The 27,432-nt window shown below is 38.1% G+C and overlaps 1 protein-coding gene across 1 annotated transcript in view; it reads right to left on the bottom strand.

Moving 5' to 3' along the window:
* The window catches only part of csmd3b (CUB and Sushi multiple domains 3b), a 487,110-nt gene that overhangs the window by 171,291 nt on the left and 288,387 nt on the right, over positions 1-27,432 (bottom strand). The window contains exons 13-21 of the mRNA XM_077195799.1: positions 21,619-21,801; positions 20,381-20,707; positions 17,961-18,155; positions 17,136-17,274; positions 16,343-16,530; positions 15,272-15,460; positions 12,632-12,748; positions 11,766-11,981; positions 10,354-10,542 (exon numbers count right to left, since the gene is read on the bottom strand). Coding sequence (XP_077051914.1) covers positions 10,354-10,542; positions 11,766-11,981; positions 12,632-12,748; positions 15,272-15,460; positions 16,343-16,530; positions 17,136-17,274; positions 17,961-18,155; positions 20,381-20,707; positions 21,619-21,801 — 1,743 coding nt within the window. The remainder of the gene's footprint in view (positions 1-10,353; positions 10,543-11,765; positions 11,982-12,631; positions 12,749-15,271; positions 15,461-16,342; positions 16,531-17,135; positions 17,275-17,960; positions 18,156-20,380; positions 20,708-21,618; positions 21,802-27,432) is intronic.

Raw genomic sequence — 27,432 nt, 5'->3', positions numbered from 1 at the left:
ACACATTCGCCAGATTCTATAATCTCCGAGTGGAGCCTGTGTCCTCTCGTGTACTCGCTTCAGTCAGCTAGTACTGGACCCGCTCAGGTGTCTTCGCTTGCTCGCCTTTCCACTCCACGGACTGGATACGTGCGATTATTCCTCAGGTGAGCCTTCCTCTCTGAAGCCCTGAGTTCCTCCAGCACTGTTGATGCTGGCGCCAGTGTCTATTGCCTGGGCGTCGGCTAGGTGCCTCCGTGTGCATGGTTCCTCCCTGAGTAACCCCCACATGTGTATTTCCACTGTAAGCCTCCTTGAGCATGTGTCTTTCCCTTGGCAAGCCATCTTGCCCTCCTGGAGTTGAAAGTTGCCACCCCTCGGGCTGGTCACTCCAGTGTTCCTCCATATGTAGCCCTCCGGCCATATGTGTATCTTAAGTCCTCCCTACGGGTAGGCATGCTGCGGCATATCTCCTCTGAGATATGCTTCCCAGTGTACCTTGGTATTCCTGTGTTAAGTAGGACTCCTTCGTCTGTGCCAGTATCACGACAGGGGGATCAGACTTTCGCAGGGCACTGGAAGACAGCTGTGAAGGTGGCGTGATTTCACGGGGACCCCCATTCGTTGTCATCCGACGTAACTCGGAGTGACTACGAAAGGGAACGTCTCGGTTACATATGTAACCCTCGTTCCCTGAGTAGGGAACGGAGACGTTACGTCTCCCTGCCACTTCCGCTGTACCGCTGGGTAGACGCCTGAGTTCAGTCTCGGCTCCTCAGCGAAGACATATCTGCATGTTGCCGAGCGTCCTCCTTTTATACCCACGAGGTGGGGCGGAGTTACGCTATGCAAATTCCGCAGACCCATGGCATTTCATCGCCATTGGCTCGTTTTATAATACACGAAGATGATTGGCTTTCTAGGCGAAACCCCCATTCGTCGTCATCCGACGTAACGTCTCCGTTCCCTACTCAGGGAACGAGGGTTACATATGTAACCGAGACGTTTCTTTCCATCAGAAATATAAGCTTTTCTCTAGACAAAACGCAGCTGCTTTTTTCTCTTTTAACACAAATTGTCTTTTGACTCTTTTAAGAAAACCATGCCTCAATACACACTCTTTGCAAAACACACAGAGATGAATTACAGATAACATTAAAAATGAATGATACATTTCGAGTTTGGATATGTCCATTCACCCATTTGGGGAATAAATATATATTAATATCACCGTTTGCACCGTATCCTATTAAGGCAAAACTTTTTCACAAGTGAGATGGAACAAGATGTTGAAGTCCATTTCCAAATGTGAAACTCCAGCAGTGCTTTAATCATGAGGATTCGGTTAATGTCTCTCCCTGGCATTTGCAATAGAAGCACTGAAGCTGAATGCATTAAAAATGTACAAGACGTGCCCTGTAAGATATAGCTTGCAACAAAGCAGCCTTAAAAATACAGTTTTAATATCTATGCTAATGATAAAGCCTTCCTCTACAGCGAAAAAGAGACGAACAAATGGTGGAAAACGAGGCGGTCGTGAAAGTTTTGCTAGCTAGATCGACGGGGATCAACATATTGAACAGTTTTTCACAGCTGCAATTAAAGTTTAGAATACATTATGAATCACGAATGATAAGAGGGATGGTTTCGCATGAATAATTGATAAGATGATTATACATTCATAAAGCATGTCATCATATACTGGGAGTCATGTGACTGGGCCACAACTCCCCTCAGAACTTGATTTATCAATCTGTGCCTTTGGCTATGATGAATATGTACCAGCATGCAAATCAGCAATCTGACACATTCTACAGTATCATTTTTATGAGGTTAACAGTGTGTTTGGGTTGAGCTACTCAGGACATATTTTGCAATGTTTGTTCATAATAAAGTACTCCATAAAACTATAGAATAATAGAGGCACTGAGATCTTTTCCAAACCATTTCACTAGCACATCTTATGCCCAGATCTATCACCAACCCCACACATATGCCCCATCTGCCATCATAGATTCTCATCCAACATCAGCCATAACCAATGTCTGTCAATTTCAGCCATAACATCACAACCCACCTTACTGCATATGACAGGGTCCTAATTTTGAACAGGTCATTATAATCTTCATAAAACTTTAAAACAAAGAATTAAGCCCTATTCGGACAGTAATTGTTTTTCATGTGGACGTCTGTAAAAATACATGTGCATGGCACCCATGCATTCAGATGGCCATTTATTCACAGTGAAGGAGCGAGTTTTGTGATCCTACGAACCCGGGAACTCACTGTTCACGTTACACGATTGTCTGCTGTAAATAAAATGTCATATGTTTGGAATAATAAGAATACATTCATAACTAATTTAATAATAGAAAAATACTGTTTATTTGTCCTATTTATTTGTTTAATTATTTAAATCTCTTGTTTAAAAATAGAATAGAATAGAATAGAATATACTTTATTGTCCCCTAGGGGAAATTTGTCATGTACTCCAGAGTGCGTAGTGCATAATAGTAGCTGCCCTTACAGACAATAATATGCACGTAAATAGCACGTAAAATACAAATAGCAGCCAAAGATGTACACAGAATAAATACATAAATAATAATAAAAAAAAAATGAAAAAAGGAATAGGAAAAAATAGGAAGCTTGACACCATATTATCTCAAAAATATGGATGTCATTTTAAAAATATGGAAATTAGCGAAAATAAGTTAATGCCGCCTCTTATTTACATGAGGTAAACATAAAGCTGACTGTATTATATTTGTATGTATATAATTGTATATAATACATCATTTAAAATTGTATTGCTTATATGGCTGCCACAATAATTTGTTTCTTTTTCTCCTTTTTTGTTCTTAACAGTTCCCACCCGCTGAGGTGGAGCAGTGATAAAGTATTGTTCTTTTAAATAATTTTCCAGCATTTCAGAAATAAACGTGTACATCTTTGAAGAGCAACAGTTATCATCTGGTGCTCTGCGGTGGTCAAAAAGGATTTAAACAGTGAATTTTGAAGTGATCTCTTCTTGTAAACTCTGTTATGTGGATTCAGACGGCAATTAAATTACCTCACGACCTTGGTGTGGGATTTTTACGTGGGTTGTAGAAGGAAAACACTGACATTCTGGATTCGGATGACAATAAAATCACCTACAAGCTGTAAATGTTGAAAATACTTTACGACCCCATGAGAAACATTTACCATCCGAATAAGACTCTTAGAAAAGGTTTTATATTAAAGCTCAAAGGGTTTTGTCAGGCGCTTCATATATAGAACCGTTCATGGGAACCCATCATTTCATGGATTTAATTTTCATTTATTTTAAATATTATAAATTATATTTTAAATATTTTTTTTTAACTAATTAAACAGCTCGTAAACATATAGAAAATGTAGGAAATATTACACCATACATATGTCTGGGTTACTTAAGTACCAAGCCCTTGACAAGCAACTAAAATTTCCAAAATATCCAGGGGAAAAAAAGTCATTTTCATAACTAATAGTTTTCAATAACCAAAAAGAACACTGGTAAAACATCCTTTATAACATATTAAAATATATGCAATATATTTGTTTCTTGCTTAAATAAACAAATAACTAACTAAATACACTTCCAAATACACAGCTAATTTTGAATCACTATCATTTTATTATTTTTCTTCCACATGTATGTGTTTTTCCTCATCAGTGTTTGTAAGGCAACATTCTTAGAAAAGCTTCTTTGAAATCAATACAACTAAACTGAATTCATCTGAGGACTTGACACCACTGTGTTTGCATTATGACTTTGATTGAAATGTGGCCTCTGTTGGCAGATTCCCATTCTTCAGACCACAGGCTGAGTTTATACCATATTATTGATATATCTTCATGTTTCAAAACATCTTGACCGCTGACAAATGAATACCTGTCACAAACCTAATCTATTCAATTCTTGACTTTAAAACTGTTAATGCATTACAAGCAAATTCCAGTGTGCTTAACATCTCAAACTTCATTTATCACAGTATAATCTCAACCATACAAAAGCCACACCTTGTCTCGCATAATGTGTTAACGCTCAAGTTAAACGATTAACTTCACGTTAACAGAAAGTGTGTGTCAGAGAAGATGCCCTGTGGTCTCTGAATGAGAAAAAGCATAACGTGGAATCAGATAATGTAATTCTTATTGCAACCCATTGAACAGGCTTGTCTCAACTCATAAACGTCACACGCATATGATTAATAGCACTATAAGAGAAAGATCGGATGCTGCAGGAGACTTTACCAGCGCAAAGATTCATCTTGAGGAATAGATTAAAAAAGATGAGGAGGAAAATAGCTGGTTCACTCTCTGTGGTTCTGCGTTGTCCTCAACATATTTCTCCTTGAACAGATCTGTAAGATTACTGCTTAAAATAAACTTATTGGAGGAACTTTAAAAAGTTTTAAGCTAAACCGTGTTATTCCTGTAACCTGGCCCCACCAGACTCTTGTACATTTAATTTGTACATAGAGTCTGGCACCATTGACAAGCATTAACTTCCTTGTAGGCGGGTACTCTAATGAAGTCTAAAACTATTGGATCTGCCCAGAGTCACTCTGGTTCTATCATAACCAATCGCTAACGTTTGGTCGTGACATATGCCTACCGTTCGCCTTAGCCAACTCATTCACCACTAACGGAGCGAGCTGGAAAATCAAACTTTTCCCGAACCCTGTGGGGAGGAGGGCCACAACATCATGGCCACCAACAAAACTAAGCAAAGATTGTTCTTGCTCCGGCTTTAACTTCTTGATATTCAGCAGAATTGCCACAACGGACCGAATGGCTTCGCTCGCATCTTTCTCCGCTGCCATTACTGAAGTAAAACTCAAAATAACGCACGACATCAACGTCATCGTTCTCAACCACTCCCTCTGTTCGCTGATTGGCCCGGTAAAAACATTATCGGAGAAAACCAAAGACTACAGCACAATCCCAGACGTAGTATTGAAGGAAAATGAAAATTGAGCGGAAGTACGTAGCAGGGCGGAGCCAGGCTATCATTCCTGTGCCACAAATGCAATTGCAAAAATAAATGAACAGGTTTCCCGAACACGTCCTCGTCGGTCATTGGTCGGGCCAAACAGATAGTTCCACCCATTGGTCAGAGGGAGTGTGTCTATGTCATGTCTAACACACTTGCTTATTCTACCTCTTGGCCCAAATTTGTTTCCTAGAAAGCTCATTTGTCTTTTTTTTAATAAAAATGAAAATGTTTTCTTTCGCAATGTAAAATCGATAGTTGTGATGGATAGGAGGGAAAGCTGAGGCCTGTGTTAGTGTCAAGTGATTTTGATGAATATACTGCCTCTGTCTACCTCCCCTCAAGTGGAAGGTATGGGTTTTAATCCAAAACTAAAAACACCTTCAGCTCCTCGAGGTGTTACAGTCACTGCTGTTGCTCTGTTACAATCTCAAGAACCAGTAACCTGTGGCGTTCCAGCTTGTATGGCACCCTAGGACAATTTTCTGCAGAATAGATACATGATACCAGCTGTACTTTCTCGCTCTCTCATGAATCACATGTGTAACAGTATAATGGATCCGTGCGACAGGCCTTAAAGTGACAGCAGGTATATTAGGCAATTTATGAGATAATAATAAAAATATCTATATGGCAGTTTTTCCCCATGGTATCCTTTTCCATGTTCAGCACCAAAACTTTGGAACAATCTTCCTAACATTTTCCGGGAAGCAGAGACACTCTGTCAGTTCAAATCTAGACTAAAAACACATCTCTTTGGCCTAGAATACACATAACACATTATAGACTTCTATAATTCAATGTTAAGCTGCAGAGTTGCAATTGCAAAATAGTGGCCTCTTAAGAGGCTGAGTGGCTAGTAACTTTGGAAAACCACTAGCCACAGTGGCTATTGAGCAAAAAAGTTAACGTCAAGTCCTGGATAACTATATATATTTTTAAAACATTGTTATTATGAATCCTTTTGGTCACTATAATTACCTCGTGAAAATATGATATTGTTACAGTCCTAACCGATGTGACAACGTGACGCGTGCAAATGAGCTTAAAAAACCAAACCACTATTCCCGATTTGTTTGTGTAGACAGCTGGCAATGTCACCCATACTTAAATCCGACAACTGGATGTGACTTTGTTTGGATGTGATCTTCTGAAATTTCTGAAACTGAAATTCATTTTACCTAAAGAGAATATTGTGGGGATACAACCTCCTGGTTGAGTGTAGAAAAAATATAAATAAATAATTCTGAAGACAAACAACCATGATAAATGCAGTTATTACTTTTTTCAATTAATGTGAAAAATGGCCGGTGACCCCTCATGACCAGAGAAAAGTGAAGCGACACTAGCAAAAGTTCTCCATTATTATAATTGCTATTTTGTTTATGCCCCTGTCTTGTGCCATGCACGGCTAACTAACAATTGATGCCGCTTCAGCTCACTTCGTCTACGTCTGATGAATGCTTTATTGCCGAGGAGTCACTTACTGACAACGGTGAGCAAGATACACTGAGAGATACAATCAAGAAACACTGAAACATGACAATAGTGCTACTAAATCACTTCAAATGCTCTCGGCAGTATAGCCAGCCAAGCTGCATTGTGAAAGCAACTGTGAAGGAAGTTTGGCGTGGAAATACGCTTCTGTCCTGGAGTTTATTAGCTCTGGGAACCAAAATGGAAACATGACCCCTCTGTATGGTAACACGAGGACTCTTGGTGTTTCCAGGGAAACAGCATGAACCAACTACTCTATCATAACCAGGCTCGACTTCGAACCAAGCAAAGAAAGTGACCGTGTCCATATGTGACCCGTCACAGAAACCAGGGACACAAGTCGGCAGCACAACTTTCGAGCAAAATGAGAAAGAAGAGTTTTTTTTCAAAATTGGTGATTTTCAATTTTTTGGAGAATCTGTTAATTGAAATCACGAAGAAGCCTCTCCATGTTTGAGATAGCAGTATTGGTATATTTAAAAGCTTACATTTTGAGGTTGAAATCGGCTTGTTTTCGGAGATTCTAGCATGCAGTAGGGGCGTGGCGTGTCATTGTCTGTGTGTATTTCCATACTGAATAACCCGGCGCTTTTGCCCCCGCCCTCCAAGTCAACCACATGGCTACTTATTATGCTGTGCTCTGGCCAGCTCTCTCTGATATCAAAATTCAATGAAGATGGATGCCGCAAAGATTGTCGCAGACGAGATGAACCGTCTGGCAGTTACACCGAAAATGTTTTCGCCGCACTTCGTGGGCTCGGGAAACTGAACCGGAGGTATGGGCGCAGCGCGCTCGCCCTCAGTGCTTCAATACGGCGGCTCGGCTCGCTGACAGCGGTGGCTGGCTGTTTCATATGTGACGGAGAATCGAAATAGAGGATGCAGTTAAGACCTTTGCTGCTGCGATGAAGGCCTGCCGTGCGTGTTTCTGAAATGTAAGTTAAGCTTCATTTGCTCTTTAGTCGTTATTTAAGATGCTGAACCTGCTGATGATATAATGTGCTTGCGGACTTTTCATTTGTGTGTGTATACGCACATAAGAAAGTGGTGTAAAGAGATTTGCAACAGTAATTTGAGGAGGTGAAATGTGATTATTTGGAAAATTGCAGAAATGACTGCTTAAAGAAAAATGCCAGCAGGCATTTGCCTCCTACATAAACTTTAATATTGTTGACATTTTGGGCACACGAGCGTTGCGTACTATTTGCGCTATATGTAGGCCTATGGCTTATTGGTCTTTGTTTGTTGTTGCTGGTTTTGCGTTATATGTATATGGCATATTGGTCTTTGTGTGTTGTTGCTGGTTTTGCGTTATACTGTATGTATATGGCATATTGGCCTTTGTGTGTTGTTGCTGGTTTTGCGTTATATGCAGGCTATATGGCATATTGGTCTTTGTGTGTTGTTGCTGGTTTTGCGTTATATGTATATGGCATATTGGTCTTTATGTGTTGTTGCTGGTTTCGCGTTATATGCAGGCTATATGGCATTATTGGTCTTTGTGTGTTGTTGCTGGTACGTTGCAAATAGAGGGGCAGCACAATTGTTTTTCGCCTAGTGCGGCAGAAGTGCACTCATTCGAAGTGTAAAAAAAGCTGTAAAGCACATGGAGGAGCTTTACAGGGGGTATGGCTTATCTAAATGAGATGTAAATGAGCCCTATTGTCACCCCCAGCAGCAGAGACAGGTGAGAACTGCACAATCTTTAGCTCGTTTTCTCCTCTTTGAGCTTTTTTAAGTGCCTACTTTAAAATGGCCACAACTTCTCCAAATATTATCAGATTTCCACATGTTACACATCGTTGGAAAGCTTGGATATTACACTCTCAGAATCTATGAATAACTCAAAATGCCCCAGAACCGACTTGTGTCCCTAGTTTCCGTGACTGGTCACATATTAGAGAAAAACTGATGAAAACTCATGTCATCACTTCATGTCAATCTGTATGACATTTGTTTGATTTTTTTTTATTGTGACGGGCTCACACAGTGTCCTGACCAGACAAATTCGATTCCAGCGACGAATAGTTTGTCTGTCCACACCAAACGTGACTAAGAGACATGACATAATCAATCAAAAATCACAGCCAATAAGAAGAGCGTATGGGCGGAGTCTCTCTGCACAAAATGAATAAGCATATAATCGAATTAATAAATATGACACCATTTTAACATTTTTAGAAATACATACTGAGTGACTAAAACAATCTTTGTCATGGAATACACTTTTTTGTTCACACTTGGTTCCTAATTTTTTTTCAAGATCTGAGATGTTCCATACGGCTGGTTTGAACAAAAACTCTGATTAAAGGACAATTACGGCCAAAAATGAACCTCGGGGTAAATAACACATGGGTACTGAGTCGACAGTTCTCTGGGATGCGTTTTCATGATAATCGAATGTACCCAGTTTTAATGTTATTTTTAGTTTATCCACAGATTAGCTTATAACGCTAGTGTATGGGGCATCGAATAAGTAAAAATAAAAATCACTAGTTAATACCACTAACAAGGCTCAAAATAGCCCCACACTAACACAGTAGCATAATGAGGGTCTCTACCTGCAAACCGAAGCATTGAGAACTTTGTACAGACAGTTTAATAAGAAGATACTTTATAATGACAGTTCACTTCACGTATACAGGCAGGAGCCATCTTTGGAAAACAGACTCGGCCAGTCAAACCACGAACGCAGTGCTACGTGAGCCCTAAGAAGTAAATATAGCAGACGATAGATAATCACGAAACGGAGGCGCCAGCGCGTGAACTGGAGCTGGTCTCATAAATTAACCGAAACTCGGCGTATAAGGTAACCTACTTGCCTCACAGACATGTCTACTTTTAAACAGAACAATTCAAAACTCTCTGCTTATGTAATCCGTCTGAAATGTGCATTTCTCTTTGGCGCGTCTACTGCGAAGATTGCGAGTCAGCATAGCGAGTCAGCATAGCGAGATATATTCAGTTTGTGATGGTCTGACTTAAATAAAATAGTGTTTAAAAATGACTTTATGTTTAAGTCAGTTTTGTGTTTGTGTAGACCATAACGCATAACTAAAAAGTTACTTTTAACAGTAATGCATTATTTTTGGTGTAAGTAATCAACAAAGTAATTGAGTTACTTTTTGAATGAAGTAACTAGTAACTGTAGCTAGTTACTATATCTTAGTAACTAGCACAACACTGGTGGGGACCAACAAAATAAAGTGTTAGCAGATATTAAGCAGACAGTCTACTAATCCTCTAATGACAGTTAGTTGAAATGTACCTGCAAAGTTACTTATAGTTAGTAGAATGTCCAAAGTGGACTATCAAAATAAAGTGTTACCAGAATAACATTAAAACTGGGTACATTCGATTATCATGAAAACACATCCCATAGAACGGTCGACTCGGTATCCATGTATTATTTAGCCCTAGGTTCATTTTGGGCCAGAATTGTCCTTTAACTGGGAAAAGATGCCTTTTATTACATGTTGCGGCGTCGTGTCACGTATGGTCAGGACACAGTGTTTGAACTTATTTACTTGCATTATATTGAAAAGAATGGCCAGTATATTCTTCAAAAATTCATCTTTTGTTTTCCAGGAAAGAACATACAAGCTTGAATCGGTGTGAGGTTGAGTAAATAACGACAAGCTTCTCATTTTCAGGTGAACTGTCTCTTTAAACCACTCATTGTTTGAACCCCTCTGATTTATCCTCTGTAAAAGCAGGTTCATCATCAGACTGACAGTCAAAGTGAAAACGTCAGCATAATCTTTCTTTAGAATCAGCAATATGTCCATGTGGAGTGCCATTTGGTAGTGAATCAAGAGAATAAAAGTTTAAATGAATGAAAACAGCTGACAACGTACCAACACACCTTGGCAGAGGTGCGCTCCACATGCGCCGACCCCCTCCCAGGCAAATGATTTCTGGCGCTCCCTCCAGCCGGTAGCCCATATTACAAGAGAAGGAGAGAGTATCTCCAATACCAAAGCTGTAACCGTTACGCCGCCCAAAATCAGGCACTCCTGGATCCTCACATGGCTCCAGGTTGTATTCTAAGAGAAACAGAATTTGAAAGAATATGAAATTAAAAAATAATTTTATGTTATATGTATCAGGAGTAAACATAATGAACTTGAAAACACATTAAAAAAATGTCAATTGCTTTTTATTTGTTACTTTATTTTAAGGTGACGTAGTTACATTGTACTTACTCAAATAAGTAGTGAGTAATATTAATTAACTACATGTACTTATTATAGAGTGTAATAAGTAACTTATATGTAAAACATGTAACTGTAAAACATGTAACTTATTACAGTTAGGGTTTTGTTTAGGGTTAGTTACTTGTAATTATGCATTATTTACTGTTATTACTATAGTAAGTACATGTAGTAACTATGTCACCTTAAATTAAAGTGTTCAATTTGTTCTTTTCTTGTTTATATTCTGATTATAGCTCTATTTTTAAAATTCACTTTAGTTCATACTTTTACAATTTTTTTTTTAAAGTTTTAATTTTAATTCATTTCTATCAAACATATTAAAATATTCTGACAAAGTATAAGAAGATGTAATAATGAAAATGTATTTTATTCAGAAGAATAAATAAAATACTTGATGCCACGGCTATTATCGGTAACTAAAACTATTAAAAACATTTATGTTCATTGAAATAAAGCTGAAATAAAATAAAATATAAATATTAGTTGAAAAACTTTAAACTAAACGAAAATTAGAAATGTTGCCTTGACAATAAAAATTAAATTAAAAATTAAATATTAAATATATTAAACCTAAATAGCAACATAAAAACGAATAAAATGACAAAAGCACATAACATTCAGATAAATTAAAATAAAATTAACATAAAACTTAAAATATAAAAATAAAAGCTGATTCAAAGTCAGTTGTGGTGCTAGGCCTCGTCGAGAATTTCGTAAGAATTTTCCTGGTTTTGACTCTCAGTGTTACTTTCATTAAAAACCTCAAAAATAAAATAAGGTTTAATAAATGTTTAAATGTACCTATAAACAATGGTTTTAATGGGACATGCTCAGGTACGAAAATGTATTTTATTCAGAAGAATAAAGCAAGAATAAAGCTCCCCCGAGATAAAAACAAAACAAAAAACTAGAGCCGCCACGGTTCAAAATAATAATAAAACTAAAATAACACTGCTTGAAGTACAATCACAATAACTCGATACTGTCCCAGGGGGAGTCCACTGGGACTCAACGACTGTCCCAGCGTCCCCGTTCTCCAGGACGCTCCTCACCTGAAAATGTAATGTTGAAACCTTCGTAGGAGATGGAGAAGTCAGATATGAAGCGGAGCTGAGCCTTGAAGTTGCCGTAGAGTCCTGCATTGATGGGCGAGGGCAGTTCTGCGCCTGTGAGGCGGGCGAGTGGCTGAACAAAACTCCTATTCTCAGTGATGAGCAGATAGTCATGATGATCCTCCAGGTGGAAGGTGTTAAAGGTGAACTGAACACCTATAGGGGAAACAAAACCAATGCACAAATGAAGCAGGGTTCAAGTTTCTGGTCAACTTCTGACTGTCTGGTGGAGATTGGGGTAGGAAGAAAACAGACAAAAAAGAGAGAAGAGTAAAAGGAATGACCAAGCATTTGGGGTCAAGCTCATTATACAAGGAAAGGGGGTCCCACTAAGGGTATAGCTTATTCGTGAGAATGGAGGCCCATTCATTAAAACTTTTTCTCAGGCCCTGTGAATTTAAGCAACAGCCCTTGACTGAGGTCACGTACTGAAGAACAAAGACAATTTTGATACTGACCCTTTTTTGTCAGAAAGAGAAAAGTGTATTTTTAGTCCTAACTGATCTGTCCACTAAACATAATGGCCTTCAAAACTGATATGCATTAGCAGCCATGGGAAATAAAAATTCAGTGGAACTTTCATTATTCTGAACTCAAAGGTTGGATAATGATATTTGAGAGTAGGGCATGGACAAGCACCTAAATCTCTATTCATGACAGAATATGTGATGGACTCTCGGAGCTTGCTTTTCACCGTATCATCAGTTCCTACTAATATTCTGCAGTATCTGGCATATTCAAATAAATGTTTATGTAAGTCAGTGGTAAACTGTGTGTAAGATATAGCCTATCAGTAGTGTTTTTACCTTTGCCATGGCTGACCTCCACTGTCCAGGTGCAGTTCAGGGAGCTGGGATAGACCTCAGGGTATCCAGGGGAAAGGATGGTGCCTCCCGGTCCTCGAACATCACCCCCACAGAGTGCTATAGGGCAGAGGGAGTGACGTACTTACTTAAACAGACCTTTCAATAGATGCAATTTGAAGTACACAACCATAAACAATTTCTTTCTTCTATCAGCTCGTATACCTGGTTTATCAGCTGACATGTCAAAATAAAATCTGTATCTTGGTTCCTAGTGACTGAAACTCCTAAGCACTTGCATACACTACCGTTCAAGAGTTTAGGGTCAGTATGGGAGAAACTAAAATTGACATTTCCTCTTTTGTTGTCATGGTTACGGATTGATTTGTGCACCTGTTTCTTGTTCAGGGCTTAAAGGATTAGCTCACCTCAAAATGAAAATTTCCTAATAATTTGCTCACCCCAATGCCATCCAAGTAATACATGTCTTTCTTTCCTCAGTGGAAGAGAAATTAAGTTTTTTGAGGAAAACATTTCTGGATTTTTTTTTCAAATAATGGACTTCAATGACAACCAGCGTTTTGAAGTCCAAATCAATGCAGTTTCAAAGGTCTTTGAAGTGCTTCAACAGTCTGTGCACAATGCACAATCGCAGCTGAGGAAAAGAGTCTTATCTTGCGAAACGATAGGTCATTTTGAAAAAAAAAATATATATATATACTTTTTAACTGATTGAGCTGATCTGCAACACGCCGGGAACTACGTCATCACGTTGAAAGGTCACTGTCGATGTCGGAAGTAACACTCCCCACTCGACCGTGCGAAGGAGAATAGTTCAAATTGTATTGGTCGCTTTGTTAACAGTAGGGCGGTACTTCCGCCGGCACATGCGACATCGACAATGACCTTTCAACGTGATGACGTAGACCCGGCGCGTTGCAGATCAGATTAATCTGAACAATTGTAGTTAAAAAGTGTATATATATATATATTTTTTTTTTAAATGACCTATCGTTTCGCGAGATAAGACCCTCTTCCTCAGCTGCGATTGTGCACAGACTGTTAAAGCACTTAAAAGACCTTTGAAACTGCATTGATTTAGACTTCAAAACGCTGGTTGTCATTGAAGTCCATTATTCGAAAAAATCCCGAAATGTTTTCCTCAACAAACTTAATTTCTCTTCCACTGAGGAAAGAAAGACATGGATATCTTGGATGGCATTGGGGTGAGTAAATTATTAGGAAATTTTCATTTTGAGGTGAACTAATCCTTTAAATACACTCCCTCAGTTTAATTATTCTCCTTGTCCAGTATTATCTTGCGCATATGCCAAAGCTGTTATGTGTGTTTACTCCTGCAACTCCTATTATTTGCATTATCTTCTTTGCTTTTGTTTATATATACAGCTATATAGCTGCTTTCGTATCCACCTCTCAATCTCCTCTTCTTTTGCCTGACCAGACATTACACAAATCATCATATTAGTATGATTTCTGAAGGATCATGTGACACTGAAGACTGGAGTAATGATGCTGAAAATTCAGCTTTCACAGGAATAAATTAAATTTTAAAATATGTTACTATAGAAAACTATTATTTTAAATTGTAATAATAATTTTTTTTAAACTGTATTTTTAGACACTCTTTCAAAAACATAAAAAAATCTAACCTAAATGTTTGAACGGGAGTATATCTGTATCCATTACAATCCAGTGGGGTCCAAAAATCTGAGATCACAATTGGAAAGACCACTTTTCTACTATAGTACAAATTCAGTTCTTTCCAATTTGAGTGAAAAAAACCCTTTTTAAAATCTTAAAATCAGACCTGGGAGATAAGAGTAAAAACATCCCCTCTTTTTTTTGTTGATGCAACTCTTTTTTTTGTTGAATCAACATTGTTGATTCAAAGTATAGTTTTCATGCCTTGCAGAGTTCTATCCATCCATAGCAAAAATACACTCTTATTGGTCAGAAACTCTTCTTCACTTCAATCTCTGCATGCTATATTAGTATCAATTTCCATGCACTTCTTTCTTAAACCCTGCCTGGTGCTCAGTGGAGGTAGCATGTACAGTCTCTGTTGCCTCAGACAGCAGTGTAGGCAGGTGCATGCCTCTAATGTAAGCTGCATTTAGATACCATGGAAGTGAGATGACTGTGCAGTAAAAAGTGCCTCTGGATGTCTAATCTGGTGAGCGCATCAGTTCCTATCAGCTAAAGCAGCCTTCACAGCAAATTGCCTCTCAGAGTCCTCCTCAGCGACGGGCTAATGGCCTTGCATTGAATCACATTGTTTCAGTTTAGCTGCCTTAGAGAAAGGAAAGCGAAAGAATGTAATCAAATAGCCAAAGGACAAGCGGCCTAAGAAGCTCTGACAGGTCAAGACATAGGTAACGTCTTTCATCCAGCGTTCAGTGGAGGTTTCATTGCCAGCACAAGCCTGCTGTTTAGCACTGTCCTGCTTTAGTAATACGGTCTATTAAACCCTCTTTGTCACCGACTCTGAACCTCTTTTATTCAAGATGTAAATTGACATTTCACCTTTTTTCTTTACAAAACAGTTTCATTACTCAGTAAAGCCACAAGGATTCGCAGTGCTTTTTTTTTTTTTTTTTACTACAAATGTCTCAGGAGACCAACCATCACAGGTGGGTAGTGGGTGGCTCCACCAGTGGTTCTTTTCACAAACCAATGGCTCTTCGTGGCTGAGGCGATAGCCTGAGTCGCAGCCGAAAGACACGGTGGAGCCGATGGAGAAGTCCTGACCGTAACGAAGACCGTTGACTGGAATCCCTGGATCCAGGCATGAGTAGGCATCTATTGTTACGCCTAGGAATAGTCAGGCATATGAAGTTTACAAAACAGTGTCATTTAAGAGCATTTTAATTAACCTTCATACAGAGCAACAAATAATGGTGGTCTATAATAGCAAGGTGTTAAAAGTGAAGTTTGTAAGAGTTTTTATGTTAAAATACATTCTCTTAACCCAAATGATTGTTCATTGACTGCTATTAGTATGTCATTAATGGGTTTATCTCCCTCAAAAGTGTAAGCATTGAGCCGCCCAGGTACCATCAAAACATTGAGAGCGGTTCGCTCAGATCTGTCAATCTCTTTCCAGCTCGACCAATAGTGTGAGTTTGGGGCGTGGCCATGACTGACATGTTACACGGAGAAGATACTCAGCTCCGGGTACAGGAATGCAAGACAAAATTTGCTGTGTTTAGAGCTTAAAAAGATGAAACCAGTCTTCAAAGCAAATATGGCATTGTAATAACGCGCTTCAGTGGAAGCTTCAATACGATGTATCATCATCATGCACCCATTCAGAAAGACAAATGTAGCAGTTTATAATATTCACTTTGATTTGCCTCGAACAGTTGTGGTGAAATTCATGCTTTGCTCTAGAAAGAGTATTGACTACTCAATTACTTACTCATGACTCATAGCAACATAGCTAAAAGTATTCCTAATATGTTGGACATTATATTGAAAGTCGCCTACTTTCTAACTGTTGAGACATCATGCCTTCACAAGCAACCGTATGAGTTGCGTTTGTGATTCCTGAGTTGGGGGAGGATGGGAAAAAGGGACGTTTGCAGGGTTGTTTGAATATATGGTTTGTTTTTGTGTGTCGCAGAAACTACATACTTCACTTTTAACTTCCAAATAGCATGTTCTGAAACTGTGGAAAGTTTACTGTTCACTTACTTTCATATAGGATCTTGAAGCCACTGTTTGAGCGACTGTTATCAGTGGTGAAAAGCATGTACAGGTGGTTGGCGGTGCTGAATAGGAACTGAGGCACCTGGGTGCCGTTGAATGAGCCAATCAGAGGAGAGAGAAGATTGGGTCCATCGTGAAGCTCCAGCAAATCGCAATTCAACTCTGTCTGAAATCTGGTTGGAGAAATAGAGAATAATTAAATGTCTTTGCAGACAATGATACAACTGTACATTTTTGTGCACTACTGTTTAAAAGTTTGGGGTGAGAAAGTTTTTTTATGTTTTTGAAAAAAGTCTCATCTGCTCAGCAAGGCTGCAATTATTTGAGAAAAATACAGTAAAAACAGTAATATTGTGAAATATTATAATTTAAAAGAACTGTTTTCAATGTGAATATATTTTAAAATGTAATTTATTTCGGTCAATTTTCAGCATCATAACGCCCGTCTTCAGTGTCACATGACCCTTCAGAAATCATTCTAATATGCTGATTTGCTGCGCAAGAAAAAAATCTTATAACTATCAATATTGAAAACAGCTGTGTTGTGTAATATATTTGTAGAAACCATGATACATTTTTTTCAGGATTTTTTGATGAATAGAAAGTTAAAAAGAACAGCATTTATTTTGAAATGAAACATTTTTGTAAGGTTGTAAATGTCTTTACTGTTACTTTTGATCAATTTAGTGCATCCTTTCTAAATAAAATGACATTTTCCTCAGCATTTTCACTGAATCTGAATGTACCCAAGCAACTATATCTATTCAAAAAAGCATACTTCTCAAATGTGATTTTGATGGAGCGTCCCGGTTCAGCCTCTATGACCCACTCACAGTTGAGTGAGTCTTTGTAGTAACCGGGCCATCCAGGAGATAAAATAACTCCACTAGGAGCTGAGAAGTGTCCTCCGCAGGGAGCTGTAGAAAGACCAGAGGGTTAACAGAGATGCATTTCTGTTCACTCACATAAAGCCACTTTGCCCTAAAATAAATGATATGCATGATCACATGTATCTATGGAAGCTTGTTTCTGCCACAGAATAAATGTTAAAATATTTTGAAAGATAATTTTTAACTCACAATTTTGAGTTTGCATTGCGTGTTATAAAGTCCAAATTGTGAGATGAGAAAAAGTCATAATTGTGAGTTTTAAAGTCGCAATTAACTTTTTTATTTTTTATTCTGTGGCTGAAACAAGCTTCCATATGTATTTTTATTGAAGACAGCAGAACTGATAAATAATAAAGACCAGTTGGCTGTCCAATATACCCCACTTTACGTATTAACAATCCCCCAAAACCTATAGTAAGGTGTTACAGTGGCTAGTGGGCGACACCTTTAGTCTGTAACTCTATTCCTCTGACCATATGAGTAGAGTTACAGTGTAATTAGAAACATGCTGAGCGAAATACGAGGGATTGACAAGGATTTTAATGACAGATGACAGGCTGCTCACCACCACATGCCCTCCGGTTTACATGCCCTATTAACCCTCGTCTCTGTGACCCACAGGTGACTGTCATTTTCATTTAGAGTCACATAGAAACCTAGGCACAACTGTGCACTTATTCAGGACTCCAGTCCACTTCTGCCCTAATAAATACCTTCACACTTTGGGATGGGACCGCTCCACATCACCTTGCCACCGTTCAGCTCACAAGAGATGGTTTCTGCTCCCTGGGTCTTAATGAATCCGTCCTCGCAGATGATGGAGATGGAGCTGCCCAGCTGGAAACTGTCACCGAAACGTCTGGCGTTCAGGGGGACTCCTGGATCCGGACACTCATTATGGCCAAATGCTGGAAGATTGAATGACATAAGATCGTAATATGTTGTCAAGAACAGGCTTTCGCCATAGTTTTTTTTTTTTGGGTTGTCAAAGTATTTATGCCACTAACAATTAAATTTTTTATACATAACTTTAACAACTGGAAGTTTAAAACAAGGTTCTTAGGAAGTGTGAAGTTTGAAAGACACTCCATCTCAAGTGGTGCTCTTCAATTTAGCCTCCACTCAAAAGAATGAGGATTTGTGGTACTTTGTAGGACAGGTTTCCACTCCAGGCTCTGTTTATCAGTTTTAGTGTTATTGACCTTTCAGCTGTTTTTATCATAACTCTATGAAGCATATATGGAGGCCCAAGGCGATTGGCCGAGAAAGTGGTTGTCTCCACAACACCCTGAGTGTCTGATGGATGTCTAGTGACAGGAAAGGCCTACAAGAAGGACATGACGTTTGTCAGAATGAATACAGATTTAAAGGTGCTCAATCACGGCCCTGACAGCTCTTAACAGACAACAGTTAAGTGTCAGTCTATTAAAAATCTCGATATTAACGTTCAGCATTAACGACTACTGTAGCGCACCTAATATGCATGCAAACTGATGTCCACTCTGAGGACTTTGATGGATTATCGTGACATTTCACATCTCCTTTAAAGAAGACCATCAAGAAGTCATTGTGTAAATTAAAGTCATGTATGTGCTAATGAGGGGCGGAAGGGAGATGTGACAGAAAGACGAAGAATAGGAAAAGCATTTGACACGCATGGAAGTTGCTGTAAACAGACACCTTTTAGTTTGTAGTTTTCAGCACAAACGCAATTTATATTTTAAATAACATTATTTCTTGCTCTCATTAAGTGTTAATCTCGTCAAAAAAAATTTGTGATTGAATATATATATATATATATATATATATATATATAACATTTACAGGATATTTGTGAAATATAATATTAAATGCATAAATATAAAACTAAATATTAACTCAATATAAAGGATACTATATTATATAACACATACAGGATACTTTCATGAAAAAAAGACAAAAAGAAATATAACTTTTTGACTAAGTATTATTATTAGTCTAAAATATTTTGACCAAATAACAAATTTATATTTTAACTATTTAGATTGAACAAAGGAGATTTTTTAAATACAACTGACTGAATATAATGGTTATTATCAAAAACAGAACTTCTCTCAATACGGTAAATTATAACTGTAAGAACAAATTATTCAAATATAAGATTACAGTGCATAAGTGAACACACCCATTCTAAAGTTGATTAAAAAGAGGAATAAAAAATCATCTTTTGGAAATTGATCTTAATGCCTTAATTTAAAAAATGAGGAAAAATACAACCTTTAAGGACACCAATTTTCTTTGTGAATGAATAATGTATCGTAAATAAATAAACGTTCTTCCTTAAAATACAGGTTGCATAAGTCAGGACACCCCTATGTTAAATTCCCATAGAGACAGGCAGATTTTTATTTTTAAAGGCCAGTTATTTCAGGCCAGTTGTGAATCCAGGATAATATGCATCCTGATAAAGTTCCCTTGGCCTTTGGAATTAAAATATCCCCACATCATCACATTCCCTTCACCATACCTAGAGATTGGCATGGGGGACTTTCCATAAGATCATCTCTCAATGCAAATCATACCAGCTATTAGCCTAACTGAAATAAAACCGTGCCAATCTCTAGATATGGTGAAGGGTATGTGATGATGTGGGGATATTTTATTTCCAAAGGCCAAGGGAACTTTATCAGGATGCATATTATCCTGGATCCATGAAATAACTGGCCTTTAAAAATAAAAATCTGCCTGTCTCTATGGGAATTTAACATAGGGGTGTCCTGACTTAATATGCACCCTGTATTTTAAGGAAGAACATTTATTTATTTACGATACGTTATTCATTCACAAAGAAAATTGGTGTCCTCAAAGGTTGGATTTTTCCTCATTTTTAAAATGAAGGCATTAAGATCAATTTCCAAAAAGATGAATTTTATTCCTCTTTTTAGTCAACTTTAGCATGGGTGTGTTCACTCTTGCTAGGCACTGTATATCATTACCTGTTGAGAAAAAGCAGTAACTGCTATCAGTAAACTTTAAAACACAACACTTGCCAAAAATGAACATTGCGTTGCAGAATTCATGCTTCATATATGCTTAACAAATGCTCCATGCAGACATAATGCAGATTAGAAAGCCATTAAGGAGGAGCACGCACTGGTGTAGGTGATGTTGAAACCTCTGCCTGACATGGAGTGGTCAGCCTGGAACTCCAGCCGGAGAATGTTGCTGTTGCTGGTGAGGTGTGACGGCACCTCGGCCCCAGTGAAACGGCCCAGCACAGACGAGTCCAGCATCTCTCCATCCTTCACGGTCAGGATGTCGTACGGAGCCTCCAGGTCAAAGTCATTGAAGGCCAGGTGGATACGGCTGCCGGGCTCTGATAGGATTAGCCACACACAGTTAAGGTTGTTCCCATAGCCCTCTGGGTAATCCGGAGAAAGAACTGTGCCCATGGGAGCAGTGAAGTTTGAAAGACAGGGAACTGAAAGAAAGAATAGAGTAGAATAGCTTTTAATTTAAACTAAAGATTAATGTATAGCTATGTTCTTGTTATAATGTTTTCTTTTTCCCCATAATGACAAAAAAAAAAAAAAGAAGCACCCGGCAACATGTGAAAACATGCCGCATCATACATCAGCTTAATAACACAGCACTTAGCCATGTGTATGTGTTTCATATGCCATATGGAGACTGTCACTCTTCTGTTGATTAAGTTCTGACAAATGGACTTCAGGCTATAAATAGAGCTGATCTGTTCAATCTTCCAATTAGACGTGGAGAATTTTCAGCGATGCATTCTTTTTTCTTCTTCTTCTATTTTAAAGCAAAGAGGTGAAGAACCAAAATATAGCAGATGTCACTGCAGCTGAGGAAGTCTCCCGGTTGGCTGTATATATAAGCCAATTATTTTAGCTGCCTCAGAGATTTCTGTATTCGTTTAGAAGAAAAAGCAAAGACAGGAAAGTTAATAAAATCCAGTTATATGGAAATTCTAATGGAACATGAACATTTGGCTGAAAAATCTTTAACGATTAAGCGTGTGTGATTTCTGTGCCTCTAGTGTCAAAAACAATTACTGTTTTCGAACTGGTTTCCCAAACACTTTCCATATGTGCCACTGGTCAGCTAACAGCTGTCTTGTTTAATGTGTTATTTAAATAGCACCTTAGAGAGGGAAAAAGTATTTTAACATAAAAGAAATACACATTTAAATTTAAGATGGTGCTGCTTGAAATAGAACAGATTTAAGGACAGAATAAAAATAAACACTTCTTTAAATTTAGCATAATCGCCCTGATAAACGCGGTTGTTAGAGCAACAAACAAGGACAGGAAGAACATTTCCAAAACTATTGATCAGTTCGTAACATACATTGGCACTGACAGTACTCACAAATGCAGATGGGGATGTTGGCAGACCACTGGTTGTTGTTCTGACAGGATATTGTTTTATCTCCAATGAGCTCAAATCCAAACTGGCACTCAAAGCGTAGCACGTTACCATTCAAGAAGCTATCTCCTTCTCTCATCCCATACAGCGGGGTGCCTGGGTCCCCACAGCTCTCCTTGTCGATTTCTACAGAGAAAGGATGCAAACATTAGTGATCAATAAACAACACATTCCCTCTCTCCACTGCTGCAGTTTGTTAAATAAGAAACTTTTCTTCTTTAACAAACTGCTTCATGCCTTGCTGAAACAAACTTAAACCTTGGGCACACCAGACTTGTATATATTTGTATATTTATTTATTAAACATAAATACCACTATACAGAGCAATTTTGCTGCTTTGTAAATTAAACCAGTTAGTGCATTAACTTTGGCAGCTCTAAAACGGGCAATTATATATTGGAAACTAAAGTAAACTGAAAAGAGAGAAAATTAAAAGAAGGTTAATTAACACCAAGAATGATGACTAAATATAATTATTTTAGCATCCACACCAGCACACAATATTGTTCTGTTTATTATTTTGTCGTCTGCCACTTTAAATGCACAAGCTCTTTAAAGTCAGGTGGATTCTGATTGGCAGTCAATGTTTTTATCGTTCATCAGCTGGAAAAAAATAGTTTTGAAAATTATTTCAATGATATCATTCCATTGTGCCGTTATCGTTATAGTTATATCTGCTATTCTTTTAGTATACTTAGAATGACTTTTAAAGCTATCTCTTTATTGTAACAGTTGTCATCCTTGGTGTCGACGAGTCGTAACCGTGGCTTCAGTATTAATTCTCATTAACCAGACTGGTCTGACTGCCATTTTGTTCACCAGTAAAAATGCTAATCAGACAGCATGATCTTTCTGGTGCAGCTGGTGGCCCAAGGAAGTCTTGCTGGTTAAGCAAATGTAATTTCCTCTCCATATTAAAGTGGAAGATAAATCTACAGACTTCAAGCAAACGACCCCAATCTGAGGAAGTGAGACAACTGGCACCAAACTGAACTGCAAAAGTCCAACGATGGACTGAATTCATCAGATGTTCTCCAGTCAAGAGTAGCTGACCGGAACAGAATGCCACCAAAACTCTCTGTTCAGCCCAGATAAGCTCCAACACCTGGAGCCTTTAATGGTGGAGCCGGCCATGCAGGACGTTCCCACCGTGAGTACAGAAACCTAGTCTGGGGGTCACTATACCAAGATAAGACCTTCCATCTGCATAGAATCGACTCAGTTGGCGACAGGCTCCTGAAATGGGCTATACATCTTCCCAGACACTTTGCACAGGCATGCACAGTTGAACTATGAACTCTGTTCCGAATAAGGATGCTTGAGGGTTTGCCAAAGGAAAGATGGTGAGAGGGAAAAAAACACCTAAATTTCATTTAAAATCAAATCAAAGTTTGAGAATGTAGGAGGGGGGACTTCTCCTGAGGTATAATGGAGGTCTTTGGCCAATGCTTGATGTATAGCATTAATTTCCGACATGACAGTCTTTTTATGCCTACCACAATGCTTTACTCCGTTGGTCAATCGTGTGGGGGTGGCTAGGGGAAGGTTAGGCCATATTTACTGCTTTGTATTTATGATGAGGCAAAAAATAGAGTACAAATTGTTTGTAGGAGCTGATGGCGTGTGAATAATTCTGGGCAGCACTAGACTTCGACGTGAGGTCAGCGTGCCAGATGCGAACCCCTACGCTTTTCTCGGGCCACTTAATGTGACGGGTGTTCTGTGCGCTTGTAAACCTGAGGACCTCGCTGTGAAGATCAATTGTGTTAACAAGCTATCAAATCAAATACAAAAGGTTGATTCTGTATATGTAAGCACACACAGCCCACTCAGGGGAAGTTTGGGACCTGTGTTTTTCTTTTTGAAATAGCCAGGGAATCACAGAGTATCAGTGAACTTTGGCATGTAATACATCAAAAAGCATTCTGAGCATTTACCATATAGCAGGACTCATTAAATTGGCCTTCACATAAAGGCCTATAAATAAATGTAATCTCAAAAACCATTTCTTATTCATTGGAAAATGGCAAGTAATTTATCTCTCCCTTTGTGTATCCCATGGATATTGTTTTATTTCAATAATGCTGACTTTATCTCTCTCAAGAAAGTGCTCATTATCACAAAGTCGAGTTCTATGTGGAGTTCAGACACGAAACGAGGCATTTCTAAAACACGAGTCACATGAGTCAAGTACACTCCCAGGCGGATCTCTGGTTTTATTTCTTTGAAGCATTCAATTAAATTAGGTTTTTAAGCCACAACATAGTTGTTGATGAGTTCTGGCTAGAGAGAACACAAACAAAATGATTATGTTATGTAATTATTATGGTATGTTAATGAGCGTGGCCATATGATGGAGCTCAGAAACTGTGTGCCAAAGCAAGCAAAGAGCTCAGCTACGGATACTCAATAATCAACATCAGTAATGCATAAGCACTGATACTTGAGACTTCACTTGAGAAGATTGTTATTCTCTGAATTATTTAAACAAAAGTTTAAAAAAGGACATTTAATAACACTTGTAATCGGTAATAGCCAGTAGCCGGACATTCAATCTACATTCAAATTTACCACTATAGTTTCTTTCCATAGCAGTTTTGTTTCTTCAATGTTATTACAAAGTCAAACTTGCAGTCTTTAAAGAGCACATTTTTTTAATGTTCAGCTTTCTTTGGTGTGTAATGTTGCTGTTTGAGCATGAAAAAAGGTCTACAAAGTTCCAGAGCACAAAGTCACTCAAAAGGGAGTTATTCTCTATTTCAGTGCACACTGTTTCTGAACTCAATAGACCGTTTCCCAAAGACCTGCCCCCTTTAGTTACTGTTGCTATGTCCGACAAGCCACGCCCCTCTCACGCCACTCCATGTTCTCACGCAGTGAAAAATACATTGCGGTGCAAGAGGACACTGACAACGCGCTGACAGACAAGACAGACCAGGTTATTTTTGATATGAAACTAGGTTTCAACTTTCAAATTTGGTCATTTTTTAAAGAAATGTAAACAATAAATACCATTTTGTGGCTCTTTAATGTACAGATCGCTGTAGAGCCTCAGTTAAAGCTGCTCGTGAACCGATCATCTCTTCCTTCTAGTTAATTTATAGCATCAAATAAACATGAATGAACATTAGAAGGAATGTTGTTTTAACCGCAGAAAGACGTAAGTACACTTAATTTTTCGAGTTAAAATCCTCCAACGTTAATCTACTAACTCTCCTGACTGCTTTGTTGGACAAAAATGGCGGATTCGGTGGATGGCGGATTACGATTGGTCAGATCGCCTGTCAATCAAACTCCCTGCGAAGGGTCAATTGTCTTGAGAACGAACATATCCTCATTTAAATAATTCTCACCCAAGACATATGCAGAATAAAGGGGCGGGGCCTGTTTGAGTTAGTTAGTAGTGTGTTGAAACTGGGGGTTATGGTAAGGGACGGGACATTTCCCAAACACGCTCAAAGCGCTTGACCAATCACAACACACTGGTCTAGCCGTCCAATCAGAGCACATTGTGCTTTTCAGAAGGAGGGGCTTCATAGAGACAGGAACTAAACAGAACGTTACTGACAGACTGGGAAGAGAGGAGCCGCAACATTGGAGAATAAGTGAAAAATGTGTTTTTTGGACATTGAAGCTTGAAAACCTATTCTAGTAGAGCTCAAAAACAAAATCAAGACTTTAAAAAAGGGAATAATAGGTCCTCTTTAAGTTAGCAGTGGAGGTATATGATTATATAAGGTACATAAGAATACTATATAAAAATAAATGTGCTCAAGGAAAAGAGAGTGAATTTTATTCTTTTGAAATTAAGAATCTAAAGTCAGTCACAATAGGATAAAAGCCAGACTTAATTTAGTTATTTGAGTCACATTTAATTAAGTCACATTCATTTTGCACACCATAAAGCACATAAATAACAATGAGACTGCAAGAGTTAAGAATAAGGGACCGATTTGTATTGTATGTTAATTTTAACCTTTGTGATCAAGCAAATGTTTTGTTTTTATGTCATTAAGTTTGTTACAAGAATTAAGAACAGAGTGCACCCTCAGAGGTAAAACATAAGGATATAAATTCATGAACAGAAATGACAGATGTAGTTTACTAATAAGTGAAATGTAGCCATCAAACTTCAGTCCACATAAACACAATTAATGACTCATGTAGAATATGCATTCATCACAGACGTCAGCATAATGGACTGCATTTATATTTTAAGTGTACACTCGTAAGGCCAATTCACACTGCACCGACAGAAGGCAACAGAAACTTCGTCAGGTTTTGTCTGTTGGCATCTGTCGGAGCTTGTTTTCACAGATTGAACATGCTGAATTTGCGCTTGTCGGGTCATGGAATGTCTGAGAAGTGTCGTTCTGTAATCTGGTAATTGTCCGCGTTGGTCAGCGTCTGTCGGTGTGGTGTGAATTGGCCTTTAGATGAGATAAACTATATTTCCACTGCCCTAATTTAAAAGACATGCTTGATGTGAATGCATTTGAAAGGAATGGTCTTCAGTTTTTGCCTATTGAGTGCAACAGTGCCTGTCCTCTTTTTCAGCGGGTTGGTTCTGGATGGGTTTTTTTATCCATTCAATACTTATATAGGGATTTAAAAAAAGACTTTGTTAAAAAAGCCATAAACCAAGCTTTGAGGTGAACATTGCAAAATGTAAAGGCAAAAAAGTATTTGAAAATCTGACAAAAATTCAAATACAATGTGTTTTTTGAAATATTGGTGAATTTGAATTGGTGGAATTTTGGGAAATGTATTTTTTTTTTACCACAAATTCAGCTTTTAAACACTTTTTTTTAAACTAGGTTGAAATAATGTGGGCTGATTACTTCAACAGAAGCAAATACTATCGAGTACTACAGTCTCGTAGCTCTCAGTAGGGCTGTCTTTAAAGATTTATTAAGTTATCGCTCAAAATCATTTTCCTTATTGAGAAAATGAATAAGAGTTTTCACTTCCGGAGTTACCCGATTGTTGCACTCGATTCTTAGCCTATTCTCTCATTACAGATTTAAATCATGGCTCTAAAAATCATCATTTTAAATACGTCATCAAGTCTCTATCATGTTGAAGTGAAGCTTTTGTGTGAAATCTTGACCTGACAGGTAAATGAACTACAGGGGATCGAGACGATGAAAACCTCAATACATCTTCCATTGAATGAATGAGTGCTGTGAACCATTAATGTGTTCATTATCTGGATGGATACCTCAAAGGGCTCTTGATTTATATTATATATCAGATATAATACCCACACAATGTATCATATGGATACTACAGTAGAGGGGTTGCTAATGAAGGCTTGATCCGCCTGAAGAACATCAAAATAAGAGTCAAAGAAAGTAATCTACCCTTAATATAAAATTTGCAGCATTACATTTACAATAGATTTGTTCGCAAATTCTCTCTTATCATCCTAAACAACAAAATGCAGAAAAGATGCAGCATTGACAGTTTCAGATATTATATCGGGAGTTTTGCGAAAGTGTATAACTCACTGAATAAATGGACCGCTTCGGTGTTCTTTGATCACTTTCTTAATGTAATAGCTATTCCCAGTTTGAACAACCGTTTCGTTTTTCATGCAACTGAAATAACCAATATAAAGTCTTTTTTTCTAATCCGTAAAAAGCAATAAACAAATGCACTAATGGCTCATAGTTTATTTTGTCTATAGCCAGAATAGGATGTGTTTTCCCCACCAAATTATTTTGTCGACTTAATAATCATCATTTGAATTTCAA

Source organism: Siphateles boraxobius, unplaced genomic scaffold, assembly GCF_051911475.1.
Source record: "Siphateles boraxobius isolate OS27281-9 unplaced genomic scaffold, OSU_SipBor_1 35, whole genome shotgun sequence".
NCBI lineage: Eukaryota > Metazoa > Chordata > Actinopteri > Cypriniformes > Leuciscidae > Siphateles > Siphateles boraxobius.
This window is presented reverse-complemented; position numbering and strand designations above follow the sequence as displayed.